The sequence below is a fragment of the Medicago truncatula genome, chromosome 2 (assembly GCF_003473485.1).
Source record: "Medicago truncatula cultivar Jemalong A17 chromosome 2, MtrunA17r5.0-ANR, whole genome shotgun sequence".
Taxonomy (NCBI): Eukaryota; Viridiplantae; Streptophyta; class Magnoliopsida; order Fabales; family Fabaceae; genus Medicago; species Medicago truncatula.
This window is the reverse complement of record NC_053043.1, coordinates 25,904,901-25,925,198: the sequence shown is the minus strand read 5'-3', so window position 1 is coordinate 25,925,198 and position 20,298 is coordinate 25,904,901. Positions and strand designations below refer to the sequence as shown.

General features: G+C 38.1%; 1 protein-coding gene and 2 non-coding genes across 3 annotated transcripts; all 3 read left to right on the top strand.

Annotated features, from left to right (window-relative positions):
* Nucleotides 1-7,680: 7,680 nt before the first annotated feature.
* LOC120578766 (small nucleolar RNA R71) lies at nt 7,681-7,787 on the top strand. The gene has a single exon (XR_005644577.1). It is a non-coding gene; the product is annotated as a small nucleolar RNA R71 (small nucleolar RNA).
* A 6,380-nt stretch (nt 7,788-14,167) lies between these two features.
* On the top strand, nt 14,168-14,274 carry LOC120578745 (small nucleolar RNA R71). The gene has a single exon (XR_005644556.1). It is a non-coding gene; the product is annotated as a small nucleolar RNA R71 (small nucleolar RNA).
* A 1,791-nt stretch (nt 14,275-16,065) lies between these two features.
* On the top strand, nt 16,066-16,455 carry LOC120578336 (uncharacterized). Its single transcript, XM_039831013.1, has one exon. It carries the CDS (start codon nt 16,066-16,068, stop codon nt 16,453-16,455), a length of 390 nt encoding a protein of 129 aa, XP_039686947.1.
* The last annotated feature ends 3,843 nt before the right edge of the window (nt 16,456-20,298 follow it).

Here is a 20,298-nt window from a genome sequence, read left to right as displayed (position 1 = left end):
AGTAAACTATCCTAAAAAGGAAATAATACTAATATAAAATTATATAAAATCTATATAAAACTAAACTAAAAAGCATATTAAAATAGTCAATAAATGACTCATCAAACTCCCCCACACTTGAATCTTTGCTTGTCCTCAAGCAAAAGGCATAGACATGGTAGCAACAAAAGGATTAATATATGACATTTTAAATAATAAGCTTATGTCTCCATCGAGGTTTCACTTCAATGTACACTAATCACAACTTCAAGCATTCCTTGTAAACTTATTCAACCCGACAACATATTTCAGGTGAGTGTGTGTGTGTAGGCCAATCCTTTTCTTGCTCCTGTATAAGATGGATATTATGAGGAACAGGTTCTAACCTTAACACTAAAATGACCGAGAAAAATCTTTTCTTCATTTCATATAAGAGAAGTGGGAGAGTTAAGATAGACCTGATGAATTTATACATTTGGGGGCTTGTAGATGCCTAGGGGCTATCATTTCACATTAGAAGTTCGTGAGGGGGTATCCTTTCCTCCAAGTTTCTATGATCACCCTAAGTAGTGCTACAACTTGTTTACTTCACTTAGGAAGTTTCTCTTTTTAGAGGGTTTAATTCAAGCACAATTTATTTGAGAAATCATCACCACATTTAGGAAGTTAGTGAGAGGGTATGCTTTCCTCCACGTGTGGTGATATCCTTCCGCCCCATTTTGGTTTACACATTTCATCACATTAGAATTATTCCCACATAAACTTATACTACTTTTACTCTGAAGATTTTTAAGGGACCAGGTTACCATTAAAGTTAGAACATGTTCCTTAAAATACCTATTCATACACTTACTCAAGGATTGAAACTAGGTGTTTTTCTCATTGGAGAATTAATTTCACAATAAAACTTGATGTGGGTATAGCAAGAATACTTATAACACAAGAAATCACTTTTCATGTACAAGAAACGACCATTGAATAGACAACAAAAAATTTATGTCATAATAAAACAATAAAAACGAGCTGCTTAATTGTGCCTTTCACAATAAAACATAACCAAAGAATAAAGTTCAAGGTAGTTTGGAAACACTACGACTAAAGACACTTTATTAGGCTCCCCCCACACTTAGGAGAAGCATTGTCCTCAATGATTCAATATAGAAAAATAAAAGAGAAGGAGAGGAAGAAGAAGAAGAAGAAAAAGAAGGAGGAGGAGAAAGAAGGGAGGAGAGGAAGAGGAAATCTCACATTTTTATCATTGGGGTCCATATGGAGGACCTTGGAGGTGAAAGTGATGCATCATGTTCCGAAGCATTTGGTTATTTTCTTCGGATATGCGGTTGCCCCTTTGGACATCGTTCCTTATGCCCATTAGTTCAACACCTTGCCTTTGTTGCTCGGTGCTTATTCTTTCGACCTCGGTAGTCATCCATGCCCATCTTGCATTTTCATTTGTGTCACCTTCATCAGGGTCATGGTGCTCCTCATCATGGTGCGATTGTGCAACTTCCTCTTCGTGGTGCAAGTGTGCACCTTCTGCTTCTTCATGATGTTGGTCTATGTGCACATGTGGGTCATCATGAACATACAACAAATTTTCTTCCACCTCGGTGTTAGTCCGAGATGGGTTAGGCAATAAAATCAAAGTGGGCACATTGAGCTTGAGTGTATAAACAAAGGGGATTCGGGGTTTTATGAAATTCATAGAGATAAGGGTTTCTATGTTGAGTCTATTGTTACCCTCAATCTTGTTTATCCCTTGGTCTTCACTCACGCCTAACCATCCAGCTATGGATGTTATGATACCACCAACTACTATTTCTCCCCTACTATCAGACCTATCTCCTATAAGGGAAAGGTAGTCAAGCAAGTAAAAACAAGTGTTAACGGGTTGGTTGTGCATCATAGCCCAAAGCATGAAGAGTTCATCGTTCCTAGTGTTCCCTAGTTCTGTCCGTCCCCTAATAGTGCAAGCCATTACCCTTTGAAGGTACCTAAGTACGGGGTTGTGAATGTTGCTAGCTTTGTTGGCACGTGTGTTAAATTGGTTAAGACCTGTAATTCGCTCCCAAAAGGCGGCGGGTTGATAGTTAACCGGTTTCAAATTTTGATCCCAAGAGTCGTGGATAAACCCCGCGTTGGCGAAGCCCATCTCATCACAGAAGTGTTGAAGAGACATCTCGTAATCAATATTCATCAGCCGGAAAGAAACTCTATGATTATGGTTATCAAAATTCAACCTATCTTTCGTAAAAACAATAGAACTTAAAAATTCATAGGTGAAATTCTCATACCCTCTCATAGGTTTCAACATATCCACCCATCCTAACCTTTCTAGCAGATTAAACACATTATCTTTGATTCCTAGCTTATTCAAGTCATGGTTATCAAGGTATCGGCAAGGATGTAAAGGTTTAGAGATTAGAATTTTATACCTATCCCGTTGCTTGTTGTCCCTGAAGGTGATGCCATGATTCTTAGCTTGCGTTTTCTTCTTTGGAGGAGGTCCCCCGGATGTGCTTGCAACTTCTTTACCACTTCTCTTTGAAGCCATTGCCTTGACCTTGCTTTTGGTGTGGTGGTGGTGATGGTTTGGGTGTGGGTTGTTTTGGTGGAAAAAGGTTGGTTTAGTGATGTGGTGAAGGTTTAAGTGAGTTTGAGGGGTTGGGTTATGGAGATTGGTGAAAGGTTTCAGGTTTTTGGGTTAGGTTTATGGGGGTTACGAATTTGGGTGATGTTGTTTGGATGGGTGAGATTGGTTTTTGAATGGGGGGTTATGATTGGAATGGTGTTTGTGATTGATTGGGTGGAGAAATTTTGTAAATTGGTGAGATTTGAGGGGGGTTGTGGAGGTTTGAGGTTGTTTGGTTATGGAGGTTTGAGAGAGAAGGTTGAAGGTAGAGAGATGTTTGTGTTTGAGAGTGAAGGAAGAAGAAGGCCAAAAGGTATGGTTATACCTACCTGAGATCGGGCACGGCCGTGCCAAGCTTAGCACGGGCCGTGCCAACATTCTGGAATATGGGCTGGTTTTGGTGTGTCAAGGTCTGGCACGGCCGTGCCAGTGTGAGCACGTGCCGTGCCAAGGTTCTGGAGGGCGAGGCTTCAAAATTTTCTGTTTTCTTGAATTCTTTTCGGACAATGACCTACAAAATAATTTAGAATAACAAAAACAAAACAAAAGCAGTTAAATGCGTGGGTTGCCTCCCACGAAGCGCTTCTTTATAGTCATTAGCTTGACGTTAAAAGAAAGTGTCCATTAGAAAGGATCAAAGATGTTGTATTGTGTAGATGACGCTAAAAAGCGTTCTTTCACACTATGTTCTTTGACCATATTGCAATAATAAAGGGCGGGACCTTCCTTAATGTTTTCAAACTTAAATCCTACCATGTCTTCACTCACTTGAAAAACTATCCTACCATTCTGAACGTCAACTATAGCACCCGCAGTAGCGAGGAAGGGTCTTCCTAGGATCATAGGGCAATCATGGTCTTCCTCGATGTCAACAACCACAAAGTCAGTTGGGATGTATATCCCTTCTATCGGAACGGGGATGTCTTCAACATATCCAGCTATTGGGATAAAAGAACGGTCGGCTAACTTTAATATCATCTCGGTGGGTTTCTGTAATGCTCCTATTTCTATTAAAGCAATTAAACATGCGAATAATACATTTATTCAAGAAATAGAGATTACGTCTTATTCAAAATTCAAAAACCGATAGACATGTATGTAATTCTCAACAGTTACAGCGGAATATGAATCAGAGTGATCGAATATATACATGCCATGAGCAAATAAATCATATCCCAAAGATAAATCTCAAAACCCAAACATACGGGTAGTCAACAACAAAATAATAATCCAAATGAAAATATAAACAACCTAATCTAGACCAACACGACAAGCCTAGATCAGAGCCGACACGACACCGATATCGGAGGAAGCTCTCGATATCCCAAGCAAAACTCACCGAGACTACTCCTGCACAACGTCTACTCACCCATACAGGCAAGTAGGCGGTTAAAACCACTGGGGGTAAGCATTACATTATCATAATCCAGATAATAATCAAATCAAATAATATCATGTAATTGAATAATATTAGCCATGCATAAACACTTATACCACAACTTGATAGTTCGTATCCACATATATCAATCACATGAATAATTATCCAATCATAAATATTCATTCACAACATCAATCATAGACAATCATTATTGACATTCATTCATCTCAAAACATCACCAATCACCCAATTCACATAGGACTCATGCTATGATATGCACTTATGGACACATAAATGCATGCGGTACCAAATCTCAACAAGGTCATCACCTTTCGATGCCACTTGCACATCGATTGTAAGGGCTCACGCCTGCCTTACAATAATCTCGAAGTAAAAGAGTCATCCCCTTTACAGCAACAACGACTATGATGCATGGACATGTGTAATGACTCGATAATGCGACAACATTTCTCAATCTCAACTCAATACATAGGACAACACCCAATTATATTGATTATCTCCACAACATTGCATTACCAAGAGAACATGCCCACACACAGTTAAATCATAGTATTCATCATCACACAGACAACTTGATTATCAACAATCAACAATATCTTTCACACAATTCACTTATCACATGAATAATTCACCACACTATCTCGGAACGAAACAACTAGAACAAGTCGAACACTATTAACCAATCTTATCCAATAATGTCTACATGAAATTAAGTCGTCTTCGGACTATCATACAAGACCAAGCACAACTTAAGTTCATCAAGGAATCCCGTTTTCACAACCTTTCATTTCCCACTCAAAATATCATTTCACTTTGATAATGGTATTGGCCACCCTTGCAAGCATCACCTAAGTCTATATGAGCTATAGGTCTACTTGCAAGCCTCATTGGATTACAAAATTTGTTTTCGACAAGGTTTGGAACTCTCAAAATCTCACAAGTTAAGACTCATTTCAAAAATCCCAAGTATATGCGAACACTCATCGTTCCAGCAGGCTTTGGGGAATTAACAGTGGTTTAACATGTTTAAAACATCATTTAAGAAAACTCGGATTTGGTCCCCAAAGACCGGAACGAAAGATCAAGGTGGTTGGAACTGAAGCTGTTCGCTTAAGCGACCCTCTGGTTCGCTTAAGCGAACAAGTTACAGTAGCAACTCGCCTTGTTCGCTTTCTGGTCGCTGACTGGTCGCTCACCAGTTCGCTTAAGCGACGACATGTTCGCTTAAGCGAACGAGTTCCAGTAACAACCAGAAATCTTCGCTCGTTCGCTCACAGTTCGCTCAAGCGAACTGAACCCAGAATAATACTATGAATGTTCGCTTACCAGGTCGCTTAAGCGAACCTCTAAGCGAACCTTCACAGGTTTGCAGAAATTTTACGAGTTTGGAACCCCTTTCACTCAAAATTCCCCAATTTGATTCCCAAATCTCAAAATATGTTTCCAGAACATGTTTACAGATCACTATGATTAAAAAGACTCATAAAGGCACAATCAACCTTTAAAACACTTGCCGTTTGAGCTAACTCTTCATTTTCACCAAAACACCAACATAACTCAAATTCTCATCATCAATCCATGAATATGCAAACCCAAGCAATTATTCATTAATCATATTATCAAATAACATTCATAACATCATTTGAACAAGCATCACATCTCAACTTAACAACAACTTAGGAGAAATTCACCAATTGAGCACAATATTCATAACTTATCATTTTTGCATATATGAACATGTAATTCCACCAACAATCATACAACTAACATCAATTCATGCATACAAACATAACATCACAGCAAGAGCACGAATTTAGCATGAATTGTTCATCAACCCATTTTCATACAACATGAGTAAATGCAAAAATTACATGATTGTGATAATAACTAACCCCCCTACCTTTGAAGAAGATTAACCCTAATCCTTGCTTCAATTCAGCTCCTAAGTCACCCACTTGATTCCTAAAGCTCTTCTCTTCACCTCTTTCTCTCTCTACCTCTCTCTAGAAATGTTTGTGAAATGAATGAATTGGTTCTCCTAACACAACCCTAGTGTTATCTCTACTAATGGGCTTAACTTAGTTTCTAGTGGGCTTAACCCATTTCTATTCAAACCAAAATATTACTACACTCCAAACGATATTTTAATTAATAACGGTAAAGTGTCACTAACGGTAAAATCTCGACTCTCTCTAGTAACTTAATGAAATAACCATTCTCACTAATTACTAAAAGCAATTCCACTAAAATTATAATTTTACCCATCCTCACAAAATTACCAAAATACCCCCCTAATACGAAAACCCACGTAAATGCACCCGATGACAATTAAATATACACAAGCACAAATAATCACACACAAACACATAATAAAAGTAATTAAAATAAACATAGCTAAAAATCGGGCTGTTACAGTTTCAACTCTCCTATTCCCATCTTTTTAAAGAGGGATAGAGGCAACAAACTAACACTGGCTCCTAAATCACACAAGGCTTTGTCAACGGTCTCTTTCCCTATCACACAAGGGATGGCAAAACTACCTGGATCTCTAAACTTTTGGGGTTGCTTCTTGACGATTGCACTACTTTCCCTAGTTAAAGCTATTGTCTCTTTGTGATCTATAGCCTTTTTCTTTGAAAAAATTTCTTTTAAAAACTTGCCGTATAGAGGCATACGAGATAAAGCTTCAGCGAAGGGAATCTTAATGCAAATCTTTTTAAGTATGTTTAAGAATTTAGCGAATTGAGCCTCAAAGTTGAGCTTAGTAAGCCTTAATGGGTTAAGGGCCTTGTTCTTATCAAGTGGTTTCTTTATCGCACTTTCCTTACCTAGAAGCTTAACACTCTCTCCCTTGACACTTTTAGCTTTGGTAATGGTCTCTTCTAATTTACTGCCCCCAAGAGAAATAGCATTGACATGGGCTTTGGGGTTTGTTTCAGGTTGGCCAGGAAAGATTCCTGGTGTTTGAGAAGAGGTGGCCACTTGTTGGGCCACTTGGGAGATTTGGGTCTCAAGCATTTTGGTGTGTGTGGCGATAGAATCAACCTTGGTATTGAGTTTGGAGAGAGAGTCGTTCAGAAATCCTGTTTGGTTTTTCAATTCTTGAAGATTTTTATTTTGATTAGCTATGCAATTTTCCAACAAAATCTCCAAACTTGATTTATGAGCCACTCTCTGGTTGTTTGCATAGCCAGGTGGTGCTGCTTGTCCATAGGAACCTTGAGGATTTTTGTAAAAATTTTGATTTGGCCTCATTCCTTGGTTATATTGAGCGTAATTCAGTTGCTCAATATTGGCAGCACTACCTAACTGACAATCAACACCGATATGACCGGATATACCACAAATTTCACAAGGAGGGGATGCAGAAGAAGGTGTGACAGCATTAACATTAAGCTTTTCAAATTTTTGGGTTAATGCCTCAACCTTAGCAGCAAGGTGGTTATATTCAGAGACTTCGTGTATACCTGCCTCTTTCTTAGAGGGAGTAGGAGTGGTGACGGCTCTCTCGTTGGTCCATTGGTAGTGATTCTGAGCCATGTCTTCAATCAAAGCATAAGCCTCCGTATAGTTTTTGTTCATTAGAGCTCCACCTGCAGCTGCATCAACAGACATCTTAGTGGTATATGACAAGCCATTATAAAATGTGTGGACTATAAGCCACTTCTCTAGGCCATGGTGGGGACAAAGTCTAAGCATTTCCTTGAAACGCTACCACGCCTCATAGAGAGATTCCCCATCTTTTTGATTGAAACGCGTGATTTGGTCTCTAAGCTTAGCGGTTTTAGATGGGGGGAAAAATCGGGCGAGGAATGCTCGCCTCATATCGTCCCATGAAGTAATGGAACCGACTTCTAGGGAATGGAACCAAGCGCTAGCTCTATCCCTTAAGGAAAAGGGAAAGAGATGAAGTCTTACGGCTTCTTGGTTCTCTTTTATGGTGCCACTGAGTCTTAGAAAGAAAGAAATATGGAGATTTGGATCCTCAGTGGGTGATCCAGAAAACTGACTTTGCTGCACCAAATTGAGTAGTGCAGGCTTGATTTCGAATTTATTACCCGCAACCGTTGGGTACACGATAATAGCTTGTGGCTCTTCCGTTGAAGGAGTAGCATACTCTTTGAGAGTGCGTTCAGCCATAGCAGTATTATTTTGTGCCTCTCTCTTTTTCTTATGCAAAAACCTTTCGATCTAAGGAATAAATTCTCCGAGACTTTTACTTCTTCGCATAAGATACCAAGAACCGAAAAAGTTAGTGGTAATACAAAAGAAAGAAGTAGAAGAAAAGAAGAAGAGAAGAGAGTTCTAATCACAAAGAAAGAGTTAATCAAATTAGTTTACTCCCCGGCAGCGGCGCCAAAAACTTGATGAGATAAAACCGCAAGTGCACGGTTTTACCGAAGTAGTATAAAAGAGTATCGTTCCGACAGGGAGTAGTTCAATTCAATTAACTTTTTAGAGATGATTAGAAGAGAGAAGAGAATTGTATGTTGGGGGTTTTCAAGCGTTTGCAAGATAATAATAATAAAAAGAGTCTCGGGATCGTTGGTTTCCTTTAAATGACAAGTCCTTCTCAAACCAAAACTTTAAGCTTATAATGTTATGTTAGACCTAATTTCTCAAGACAGTTTCTCTTATGTTCCTCTAGCAACCAAGCCTATTTCGCTGACTTGATTACTATTAGATTTTGGTTCCTCTAACAACAAAGCCTATTTCGCTGACTTGATTGTTATTAGTTCCCTTGAAGATCGAAACTATATGTCTCAAAGATTGCAAAGCCTATTTCGCTGACTTTGTAATCCTTGTCTGAATTCACTTGTTCGACTATCAAAGCTCCACTTTCTTTTTATGAATTGATATTTGGAATAATGGATAAACAATTATCAAACCCTCCACTTTCGTTTCCACAGTTTGATAATGGTTGATCCATGTTAAGACGGTGAATTCAGATAAGAAATTAGGGTTACATAAGATTAAGGCTTAGAGCTTGGTTTGATTAGGATTATGTCATTTAGACTTATCCAACAATCCCAAGACAAGGAGAAGTCTACTCACTCATGTTCATCGTAGACATGGGGGAGAAGAGAGAAAGCATAAAAGTAATGACAAGAAAATAAAGGAAAAGAAAAGAACTTTAGTTAGAAAAGCAATTGTCACTTATTGAATTCCAAGTAAAGATGAATATTTGTGATGGATGGCTACTCTATTTATAGCATTTGATCGACTTAAAATCTAAGCTATTACATTTGGGCTAAAAATAGAGTAGCTTAAAATCTAAGCAAAAGCAGCAAAAGACACTCTGAAGGGTGGCACGGCCGTGGCAAGGCTAGCACGGGCCGTGGCAAGCTTCTGACTTGTGGGAGACATATTTTGTCTCTCAATCTTCATATTTTTGTGTCCAATCGGCTCCAAGTCCCTTTCTTTTGCTCCAAGACTCAATCCATCCAATATTCTTTCCTGAAATATAATAAAATGCAATTTAAAGTAAACTATCCTAAAAAGGAAATAATACTAAGATAAAATTATATAAAATCTAAATAAAACTAAACTAAAAAGCATATTAAAATAGTCAATAAATGACTCATCATCTCCTCAAGGGCTTAAATCCCAAATGTACACTAATCACAAACTCAAGTATTTCTTGTAATTTTTATTCAACCCAACGATCAAGTTTCAAGTGAGTGTGTGTGTGAAGTCCAACCCTTTTCTTGCTCCTGTATAAGATAGGCATTATGAGGAAACATGGTCTAATCCTAGCACTAAACCAACCAAGAAAGATTCCTTCTATAATTCATATAGGAGGTCGGAGGGCCTACCCCCTTCCCCAATCTAGATCCAATGGTATCCCTTAAAACATCATCTTCACGTAGGAAGTTGGAGGGCCTACCTCCTTCCCCAATCTAGATTCAATGATGCTTTTTAAAGTTTTTCCTTAAGATAACAATCATCTTCACGTAGGAAGTCGGAGGGCCTACCTCCTTCCCCAATCTAGATTCAATGATGAGATCTTGGAATTTATTTGGCTTTTTGGCTTTTTATGCACTCCCTTATACTAACTTATACTACTGGCACTTTGAGAATCTTTAAAGGTTAATGCACCACTAAGATTAAAACGCGTTTCCTTAAAATACCTATTCATACATTTACTCAAGGGAAGCAACTTTGTGTTTTTCTCATCAGAGAATTTTATTCACTTTAAAACAAGGTGTGGGTATATCAAGAAGACTTTAAAACACAAGAGTTTGCTTTCATGTACAAGGATCAACCAAATAAGAGGAGACAATGAAAATTTTATGTCATGATATTTTCAATAAAAATTAGCTACTTAACCATGCCTTTTACAATAAAACAAAACAAAAGAATAAAGTTCAAGGGAGTTTGGAAACACTACGACTAAAGACACTTTATTAGGCTCCCCCCACACTTAGGAGAAGCATTATCCTCAATGATTCAAGATAAAAGAAAAGTAAAAGAGAAGGAGAGGTAGAAGAAGAAGAAGAAGAAGAAGGAGGAGGAGGAAGAGAAAGAAGGGAAGAGGAAGAGGAAATCTCACATTTTTATCATTGAGGTCCATATGGAGGACCTTGGAGGTGAAAGTGGTGCATCATGTTCTGAAGCATTTGGTTATTTTCTTCGGATATGCGGTTGCCCCTTTGGACATCGTTCCTTATGCCCATTAGTTCAATACCTTGCCTTTGTTGCTCGGTGCTTATTCTTTCGACCTCGGTAGTCATCCATGCCCATCTTGCATTTTCATGTGTGTCACCTTCATCAAGGTCATGGTGCTCCTCATCATGGTGCAATTGTGCACCTTCCTATTCTTGGTGCAAGTGTGCACCTTCTACCTCTTCATTATGTTGGTCTATGTGCACCTGTGGGTCATCATGAACATACAACAAATTTTCTTCCACCTCGGTGTTAGTCCGAGATGGGTTAGGCAATAAAATCAAAGTGGGCACATTGAGCTTGAGTGTATAAACAAAGGGGATTCGGGGTTTTATGAAATTCATAGAGATAAGGGTTTCTATGTTGAGTCTATTATTACCCTCAATCTTGTTTATCCCTTGGTCTTCACTCACGCCTAACCGTCTAGCTATGTATGTTATGATACCACCAACTACTATTTCTCCCCTACTATCGGACCTATTTCCTATAAGGGAAAGGTAGTCAAGCAAGTAAAAACAAGTGTTAACGGGTTGGTTGTGCAGCATAGCCCAAAGCATGAAGAGTTCATCGTTCCTAGTGTTCCCTAGTTCTGTCCTTCCCCTAATAATGCAAGCCATTACCCTTTGCAGGTACCTAAGTACGGGGTTGTGAATGTTGCTAGCTTTGTTGGCACGTGTGTTAAATTGGTCAAGACCTGTAATTCGCTCCCAAAAGGCGGCGGGTTGATAGTTAACCGGTTTTAAATTTTGATCCCAAGAGTCGTGGATGAACCCCGCATTGGCGAAGCCCATCTCATCACAGAAGTGTTGAAGAGACATCTCGTAATCAATATTCATAAGCCGGAAAGAAACTCTATGATTAGGGTTATCGAAATTCAACCTATCTTTCGTAAAAACAATAGAACTTAAAAATTCATAGGTGAAATTCTCATACCCTCTCATAGGTTTCAACATATCAACCCATCCTAACCTTTCTAGCAAATTAAACACATTATATTTGATTCCTAGCTTATTCAAGTCATGGTTATCAGGGTATCGGCAAGGATGTAAAGGTTTAGAGATTAGAATTTTATACCTATCCCTTTGCTTGTTGTCCCTAAAGGTGATGCCATGATTCTTAGCTTGCGTTTTCTTCTTCTTCGGAGGTACCCCGGATGTGCTTGCAACTTCTTTACCACTTCTCTTTGAAGCCATTGCCTTGACCTTGCTTTTGGTGTGGTGGTGGTGATGGTTTGGGTGTGGGTTGTTTTGGTGGAAAAAGGTTGGTTTAGTGATGTGGTGAAGGTTTAAGTGAGTTTCAGGGGTTGGGTTATGGAGATTGGTGAAAAATTTCAGGTTTTTGGGTTAGGTTTATGGGGGTTACGAATTTGGGTGATGTTGTTTGGATGGGTGAGATTGGTTTTTGAATGGGGGGTTATGATTGGAATGGTGTTTGTGATTGATTGGGTGGAGAAATTGTGTGAATTGGTGAGATTTTGGGGGGGTTGTGGAAGTTTGAGGTTGTTTGGTTATGGAGGTAGAGAGATGTTTGTGTTTGAGAGTAAAGGAAGAAGAAGGCCAAAAGGTAAGGTTATACCTACCTGAGATCGGGCACGGCCGTGCCAAGCTTAGCACGGGCCGTGCCAACATTCTGGAATATGGGCCGGTTTTGGTCTGTCAAGGTCTGGCACGCCCGTGCCAGTGTGAGCACGGGCCGTGCCAAGGTTCTGGAGGGCGAGGCTTCAAAATTTTCTGTTTTCTTGAATTCTTCTCGGACAATGACCTACAAAATAATTTAGAATAACAAAAACAAAACAAAAGCAGTTAAATGCGTGGGTTGCCTCCCACGAAGCGCTTCTTTATAGTCATTAGCTTGACGTTAAAAGAAAGTGTCCATTAGAAAGGATCAAAGATGTTGTATTGTGTAGATGACGCTAAAAAGCGTTCTTTCACACTGGTTTCTTTGACCATATTGCAATAATAGAGGGCGGGACCTTCCTTAATGTTTTCAAACTCAAATCCTACCATGTCTCACTCACTTGAAAAACTATCCTACCATTCTGAACGTCAACTATAGCACCCGCAGTAGCGAGGAAGGGTCTTCCTAGGATCATAGGGCAATCATGGTCTTCCTCGATGTCAACAACCACAAAGTTAGTTGGGATGTATATCCCTTCTATCCGAACGGGGATGTCTTCAACAAATCCCGCTATTGGGATAACAGAACGGTCGGCTAACTTTAATATCATCTCGGTAGGTTTCAACTCTCCTATTCCCATCTTTTTAAAGAGGGATAGAGGCAACAAACTAACACTGGCTCCTAAATCACACAAGGCTTTGTCAACGGTCTCCTTCCCTATCACACAAGGGATGGCAAAACTACTTGGATCTCCAATCTTTTGGGGTTGCTTCTTGACGATTGCACTACTTTCCCTAGTTAAAGCTATTGTCTCTTTGTGATCTATAGCCTTTTTCTTTGAAAAAATTTCTTTTAAAAACTTGGCGTATAGAGGCATACGAGACAAAGCTTCAGCGAAGGGAATCTTAACGCAAATCTTTTTAAGTATGTTTAAGAATTTAGCGAATTTAGCCTTCAAGTTGAGCTTAGTAAGCCTTAATGGGTTAAGGGCCTTGTTTTTATCAAGTGGTTTCTTTATCGCACTCTCCTCACCTAGAAGCTTAACACTCTCTCCCTTGACACTTTTAGCTTTAGTAATGGTCTCTTCTAACTTACTGCCCCCAAGAGAAATAGCATTGACATGGGCTTTGGGGTTTGTTTCAGGTTGACCAGGAAAGATTCCTGGTGTTTGAGAAGAGGTGGCCACTTGTTCGGCCACTTGGGAGATTTGGGTCTCAAGCATTTTGGTGTGTGTGGCGATAGAATCAACCTTGGTAGTGAGTTTGGAGAGAGAGTCGTTCAGAAATCCTGTTTGGTTTTTCAATTCTTGTAGATTTTTATTTTGATTAGCAATGCAATTTTCCAATAAAATCTCCAAACTTGATTTCTGAGCCATTCTCTGGTTGTTTGTATAGCCAGGTGGTGCTGCTTGTCCATAGGAACCTTGAGGATTTTGGTAAAAATTTTGATTTGGCCTCGTTCCTTGGTTATATGGAGCGTAATTCAGTTGCTCAATATTGGCAGCACTACCTAACTGACAATCAACACCTATATGACCGGATATACCACAGATTTCACAAGGAGGGGATGCAGAAGAAGGTGTAACAGCATTAACATTAAGTTTTTCAATCTTTTGGGTTAATGCCTCAACCTTAGCAGCAAGGTGGTTATATTCAGAGACTTCATATATACCTGCCTCTTTCTTAGAGGGAGTAGGGGTGGTGACGGCTCTCTCGTTGGTCCATTGATAGTGATTCTGAGCCATGTCTTCAATCAAAGCATAAGCCTCCGTATAGTTTTTGTTCATTAGAGCTCCACCTACAACTGCATCAACAGACATCTTAGTGGTATATGACAAGCCATTATAAAACGTGTGGACTATAAGCCACTTCTCTAGGCCATGGTGAGGACAAAGTCTAAGCATTTCCTTGAAACGCTCCCACGCCTCATAGAGAGATTCCCCATCTTTTTGATTGAATCGTGTGATTTGGTCTCTAAGCTTAGCGGTTTTAGATGGGGGGAAAAATCGGGCGAGGAATGCTCGCCTCATATCGTCCCATGAAGTAATGGAACCGACTTCTAGGGAATGGAACCAAGCGCTAGCTCTATCCCTTAAGGAAAAGGGAAAGAGATGAACTTTTACGGCTACTTGGTTCTCTTTTATGGTGCCACTGAGCCTTAGGAAGGAAGAAATATGGAGATTTCGATCCTCAGTGGGTGATCCAGAAAACTGATTTTGCTGCACCAAATTGAGTAGTGCAGGCTTGATTTCGAAGTTATTACCCGCAACCGTTGGGTACACCATAATAGCTTGTGGCTCTTCCATTGAAGGAGTAGCATACTCTTTGAGAGTGCGTTCAGCCATAGCAGTATTATTTTGTGCCTCTCTCTTTTTCTTATGCAAAAACCTTTCGATCTCAGGAATAAATTCTCCGAGACTTTTACTTCTTCGCATAAGAAACCGAGAACCCAAGAAGTTAGTGGTAATACAAAAGAATGAACTAGAAGAAAAGAAGAAGAGAAGAGAGTTCTAATCATAAAGAAAGAGTTTAATCAAATTAGTTTACTCCCCCCGGCAGCGGCGCCAAAAACTTGATGGGATAAAGCCGCAAGTGCACGGTCTTACCGAAATAGTAAAATAAGAGTATCGTTCCGACAGGGAGTTATGAATTCAATTAACTTTTAATAATGATTAGATGAAAGTTTCAAAGGTTAAAAGTTTGGATTTTTAATTATAAGAAAATAAAAGAAAAGATAAAAGCCTTGGAATCATTGGTTCATCCTAATGACAAGTCCTTCACAAACCAAATTATTAAACTTATAACCTTATGTTAGACCTAATTTCTCAAGACAATTTCTCTTTTGTTCCTCTAGCAACAAAGCCTATTTCGCTGACTTGATTACTATTAGATTTTGGTTCCTCTAACAACCAAGCCTATTTCGCTGACTTGATCATTATTAGTTCCCTTGAGGGTCGAAACTATATGTCTCAAAGATTGTAAAGACGATTTCGCTGCCTTAACAATCTTTGTCTAAATTCGCTTGTTCGAATATCAAAGCTCCAGTTTCGTTTTATGAATTGATATTTGAGATGATGGATAAACAATTATCAAACCCTCCACTTTCGTTTCCACAGTTTGATAATGGTTGATCCATGTTAAAGCGGTGAATTTAGATAAGGAATTAGGGTTACATAGGATTAAGGTTTAAAGCTTGGTTTGATTAGGATTATGTCATTAGACTTATCCAACAATCCCAAGACAAGAGAAGTCTACTCACTGACGTTCATTGTAGACAAGGAGAAGAAGAGAGAAAACATAAAAGTACATTACAAAGAAAGTAAAATGAACTTTTATTAGAAAGACAATTGTCACATATTGTATTCCAAGAAAAGATGAATATTTGTGATGGATGGCTACTCTATTTATAGCATTTGATCGACTTAAAATCTAAGCTATTACATTTGGGCTAAAAATAGAGTAGCTTAAAATCTAAGCAAAAGCAGCAAAAGACACTCTGGAGGGTGGCACGGCCGTGCCAAGGCTAGCACGGGCCGTGCCAAGCTTCTGACTTGTGGGAGACATATTTTGTCTCTCAATCTTCATATTTTTGTGTCCAATCGGCTCCAAGTCCCTTTCTTTTGCTCCAAGACTCAATCCATCCAATATTCTTTCCTGAAATATAATAAAATGCAATTTAAAGTAAACTATCCTAAAAAGGAAATAATACTAATATAAAATTATATAAAATCTAAATAAAACTAAACTAAAAAGCATATTAAAATAGACAATAAATGACTCATCACTTAGACCCCAATTTAGCCGGTGAAAAAAGAAAGCTTCAATTAAGCGAGCTAGAAGAACTTAGGATAGATGCCTATGAGAATGCCCGCATTTATAAGGAAACAACTAAGAATTGGCATGACAAGAAAATCGTCAAGAAGCACTTCAAAAGCGGTGACCTAGTGCTGCTCTTTAATTCTAGGCTAAAGCTCTATCCCGGTAAACTAAGGTCACGATGGTCTGGTCCTTTTCAAGTTCGCACGGTCTACCCTTATGGGGCGATTGAAATATTTTCTGAAGAAACAGGATCCTTCACGGTTAATGGGCAAAGGCTTAAAATCTATAATACCGGAGAAGTAAATGAAGTAGTGGCTGATTTCACTCTGAGTGACCCACCTTAAGGATTTTTATCAAGCTAGTGACGATAAAAGAGCACTTCGTGGGAGGCAACCCACTAATTTAATTGCTTGCTTTGTTTTCTGTTATTTTTTTTCTTTGTTTTGTAGGTAAATGTCCGAGATTGATTAGGAAACGCAAGAAAAATCAAAGTTACAAGAACCAGAAAGGTGGCACGGCCCATGCTTGAGTTGGCACGGCCGTGCCAGGAATCACAACACCACCTCAACCAAAATTGGCAGAATGATGGCACGGCCCGTGCTAAAGCTAGCACGGCCGTGCCAACCTGACAGGCCTCCGGGGTTCAAAATTTTCGGTAAATTGTGAGCTTTCCGCATCCTTTCTCACTTTTTCCTTGTTTCTTTCGTTTTTTATCTTAAATCATTGAGGACAATCCTTCTCCTAAGTGTGGGGGGAGCCTAATAAAGTGTCTTTAGTCGTAGTGTTTCCAAACTCCCTTGAACTTTATTCTTTTGTTGTGTTTTATTGTAAAAGGCATGAATAAGCAGCTCGTTTTTATTGTTTTATTATGACATAATTTTTTGTTGTCTCTTCAATGGTCGTTTCTTGTACATGAAAGTGATTTCTTGTGTTATAAGTATTCTTGCTATACCCACATCAAGTTTTATTGTGAAATAAATTCTCCAATGAGAAAAACACCTAGTTGCAATCCTTGAGTAAATGTATGAGTAGGTATTTTAAGGAACACGTTCTAGCTTTAATGGTAACCTGGACCCTTAAAAATCTTCAGAGTAAAAGTAGTATAAGTTTGTGTGGGAATAATTCTAATGTGATGAAATGTGCAAACCGAAATGGGGCGGAAGGATATCACCACACGTGGAGGAAAGGATACCCTCTCACTGACTTCCTAAATGTGGTGATGACTTCTCAAACAAATTGTGCTTGAATTAAACCCTCTAAAAAGAGAAACTTCCTAAGTGAAGTAAACAAGTTGTAGCACTACTTAGGGTGATCGTAGAAACTTGAAGGAAAGGATACCCTCTCACGGACTTCCAATGTGAGATGATAGCCCCTAGGCATCTACAAGCCCCCAAATGTATAACGTCAAGTCTATCTTAACTCTCCCACTTCTCTTTTATGAAATGAAGAAAAGATTTTTCTCGGTCATTTTAGTGTTAAGGTTAGAACCTGTTCCTCATAATATCTATCTTATACAGGAGCAAGAAAAGGGTTGGACTACACACACACACTCACTTGAGATTTGTTGTCAGGTTGAATAAGTTTACAAGGAATGCTTGAAGTTGTGATTAGTGTACATTGAAATGAAACCTCGAGGGAGACATAAGCTTTTATTTAAAGTGTCATATATTAATCCTTTTTGTTCCTGCCATGTCTATGCCTTTTGCTTGAGGACAAGCAAAGATTCAAGTGTGGGGGAGTTTGATGAGTCATTTATTGCTTACTTTTATATGCTTTTTAGTTTAGTTTTAATTAGATTTTATTTTATTTTATATTAGCATTATTTCCTTTTTAGGATAGTTTACTTTAAATTGCATTTTATTTTATTTCAGGAATGAATATTGGATGGATTGAGTCTTGGAGCAAAAGAAAGGGACTTAAAGTCGATTGGATACAAAAATATGAAGATTGAGAGACAAAAATGTCTCCCCACAGTAAGAAGCTTGGCACGGCCCGTGCTAGCCTTGGCACGGCCGTGCCACCATCCAGAGTGCCTTTTGCTGCTTTTGCTTAGATTTTAAGCTACTCTATTTTTAGCCCGAATGTAATAGCTTAGATTTTAAGTCAAATGAATGCTATAAATAGAGTAGCCATCCATCACAAATAATCATCTTTACTTGGAATTCAATAAGTGACAATTGCTTTTCTAATTAAAGTTCTTTTCTTTTCCTTTATTTTCTTGTCATTTACCTTTATGCTTTCTCTCTTCTCTCCCATGTCTACGGTGAACATGAGTGAGTAGACTTCTTCTTGTCTTGGGATTGTTGGATAAGTCAAAATGACATAATCCTAATCAAACCAAGCTCTAAGCCTTAATCTTATGTAACCCTAATTTCTTATCTAAATTCACCGTTTTAACATGGATCAACCATTATCAAACTGTGGAAACGAAAGTGGAGGGTTTGATAATTGTTTAACCATCATTCCAAATATCAATTCATAAAAAGAAAGTGGAGCTTTGATAGTCGAACAAGTGAATTCAGACAAGGATTACAAAGTCAGCGAAATAGGCTTTGCAATCTTTGAGACATATAGTTTCGATCTTCAAGGGAACTAATAACAATCAAGTCAGCGAAATAGGCTTTGTTGTTAGAGGAACCAAAATCTAATAGTAATCAAGTCAGCGAAATAGGCTTGGTTGCTAGAGGAACATAAGAGAAACTGTCTTGAGAAATTAGGTCTAACATAACATTATAAGCTTATAGTTTTGGTTTGAGAAGGACTTGTTATTTAGATGAAACCAACGATCCCAAGGCTTCTTTTATTATATTAATTTTCAACCGTTTGAAAACCCCCAACTTACAATTCTCTTCTAGTCATTTCCAAAGGTTAATTGAATTTAACTACTCCCTGTCGGAACGAAACTCTTTTAATACTACTTCGGTAAAACCGTGCACTTGCGGTTTTATCCCATCACATACGTGAGTCAAAATTTCGCATATGTAAGAGTAGATTTTGAGGTTAAATGTAAGATGACCTATGTATCTAGTGCCTTAAGGTTTAGTGAAGAATTGATATCAATCTCATTTTTGTGGTTGATTTTAACTTAATGTGTGATTATCCAACCCAATTTATGCTCATATGAATGTCACAACATTGTGATTAATTTTTTTGTTAGTTTTCTAATGTATCATATGTTTATTATTTTTTATCTTAAATTCTAGATTTTGTATATCATTCGCTTTGTTGATATCTTTTGTATTCAACGTCTATCATGTTAAGCTACTTCATTTTTGTCTTTGGTGAGGTCTGACAATGAAAAATTGTAGATGTGTTATGTTGAGTTGACAAAATACATACTCATTATAAATTTTAAGTTAAGATGTGGCGTCGATCTAATTTGTGTGATTAATCTTAGAATAATATGATGATCCAACTCAATGTGAGATCCCTATATAGTCCCACCATTATGGTGAACTATTTTCTTAGTGTTTGGATGTCATTTGTTTAATTTGTTTTCTTAACATTTAGATTTTGTATGTCATTATCTTTCATGCTATTTTTCTATTCAAGCTCTATTATTTTAAATTCCTTTTCATTTGGTATTTGGTCAGATGTAACAATGAGAAAATGCAGATGTGTTATACTAAGCTCACAAAATACATGTTTATTTGACATTTGAAAATGATGTGAAGTTTTCTTAAATTAAGTCTAATTTATTGGTAAAATAATTACCCAAAAATCTTCTAACTCCTTTAACAAACTTATATAATTACCATCAATTTACTATGTTCGATAATATTTCACGGCTAAAACATGCACTATATTTTTTTTTTCCTTTTTCAATTTCTCTCATGTTCATATTCCTTTTTCGTATTCGTTTTTTTCATTCTAATTTCCTTTCTCTCTTCTCCCAGTAAGAAAAGTGCATAAACATTTATCCATGAAACTAATTACAACCCACCTTTTTGAACATGTTGCGCCTGCGTTTGACCTTATTTGACTATGTATCATAATTAGATTGGGGATAATCACACATTTGATTAAGAGATTAATGTGTCAAGTGTGAGTGAATGTTCAACATTGAATGGAAGAATAGATTTTGAATAATATATAAGTGAGATGACCCATATACCTAATACCTTAGGGTTTTGAGTGAAAATGTGTTATCGATCTCACTTGTATGTTTTTGAGTGAAGATGTGGTGT

Excerpts from the sequence above, each read along its gene's own strand:
- LOC120578336 (XM_039831013.1), top strand. The coding sequence starts at position 16,066 with ATGACTCATCACTTAGACCCCAATTTAGCCGGTGAAAAAAGAAAGCTT.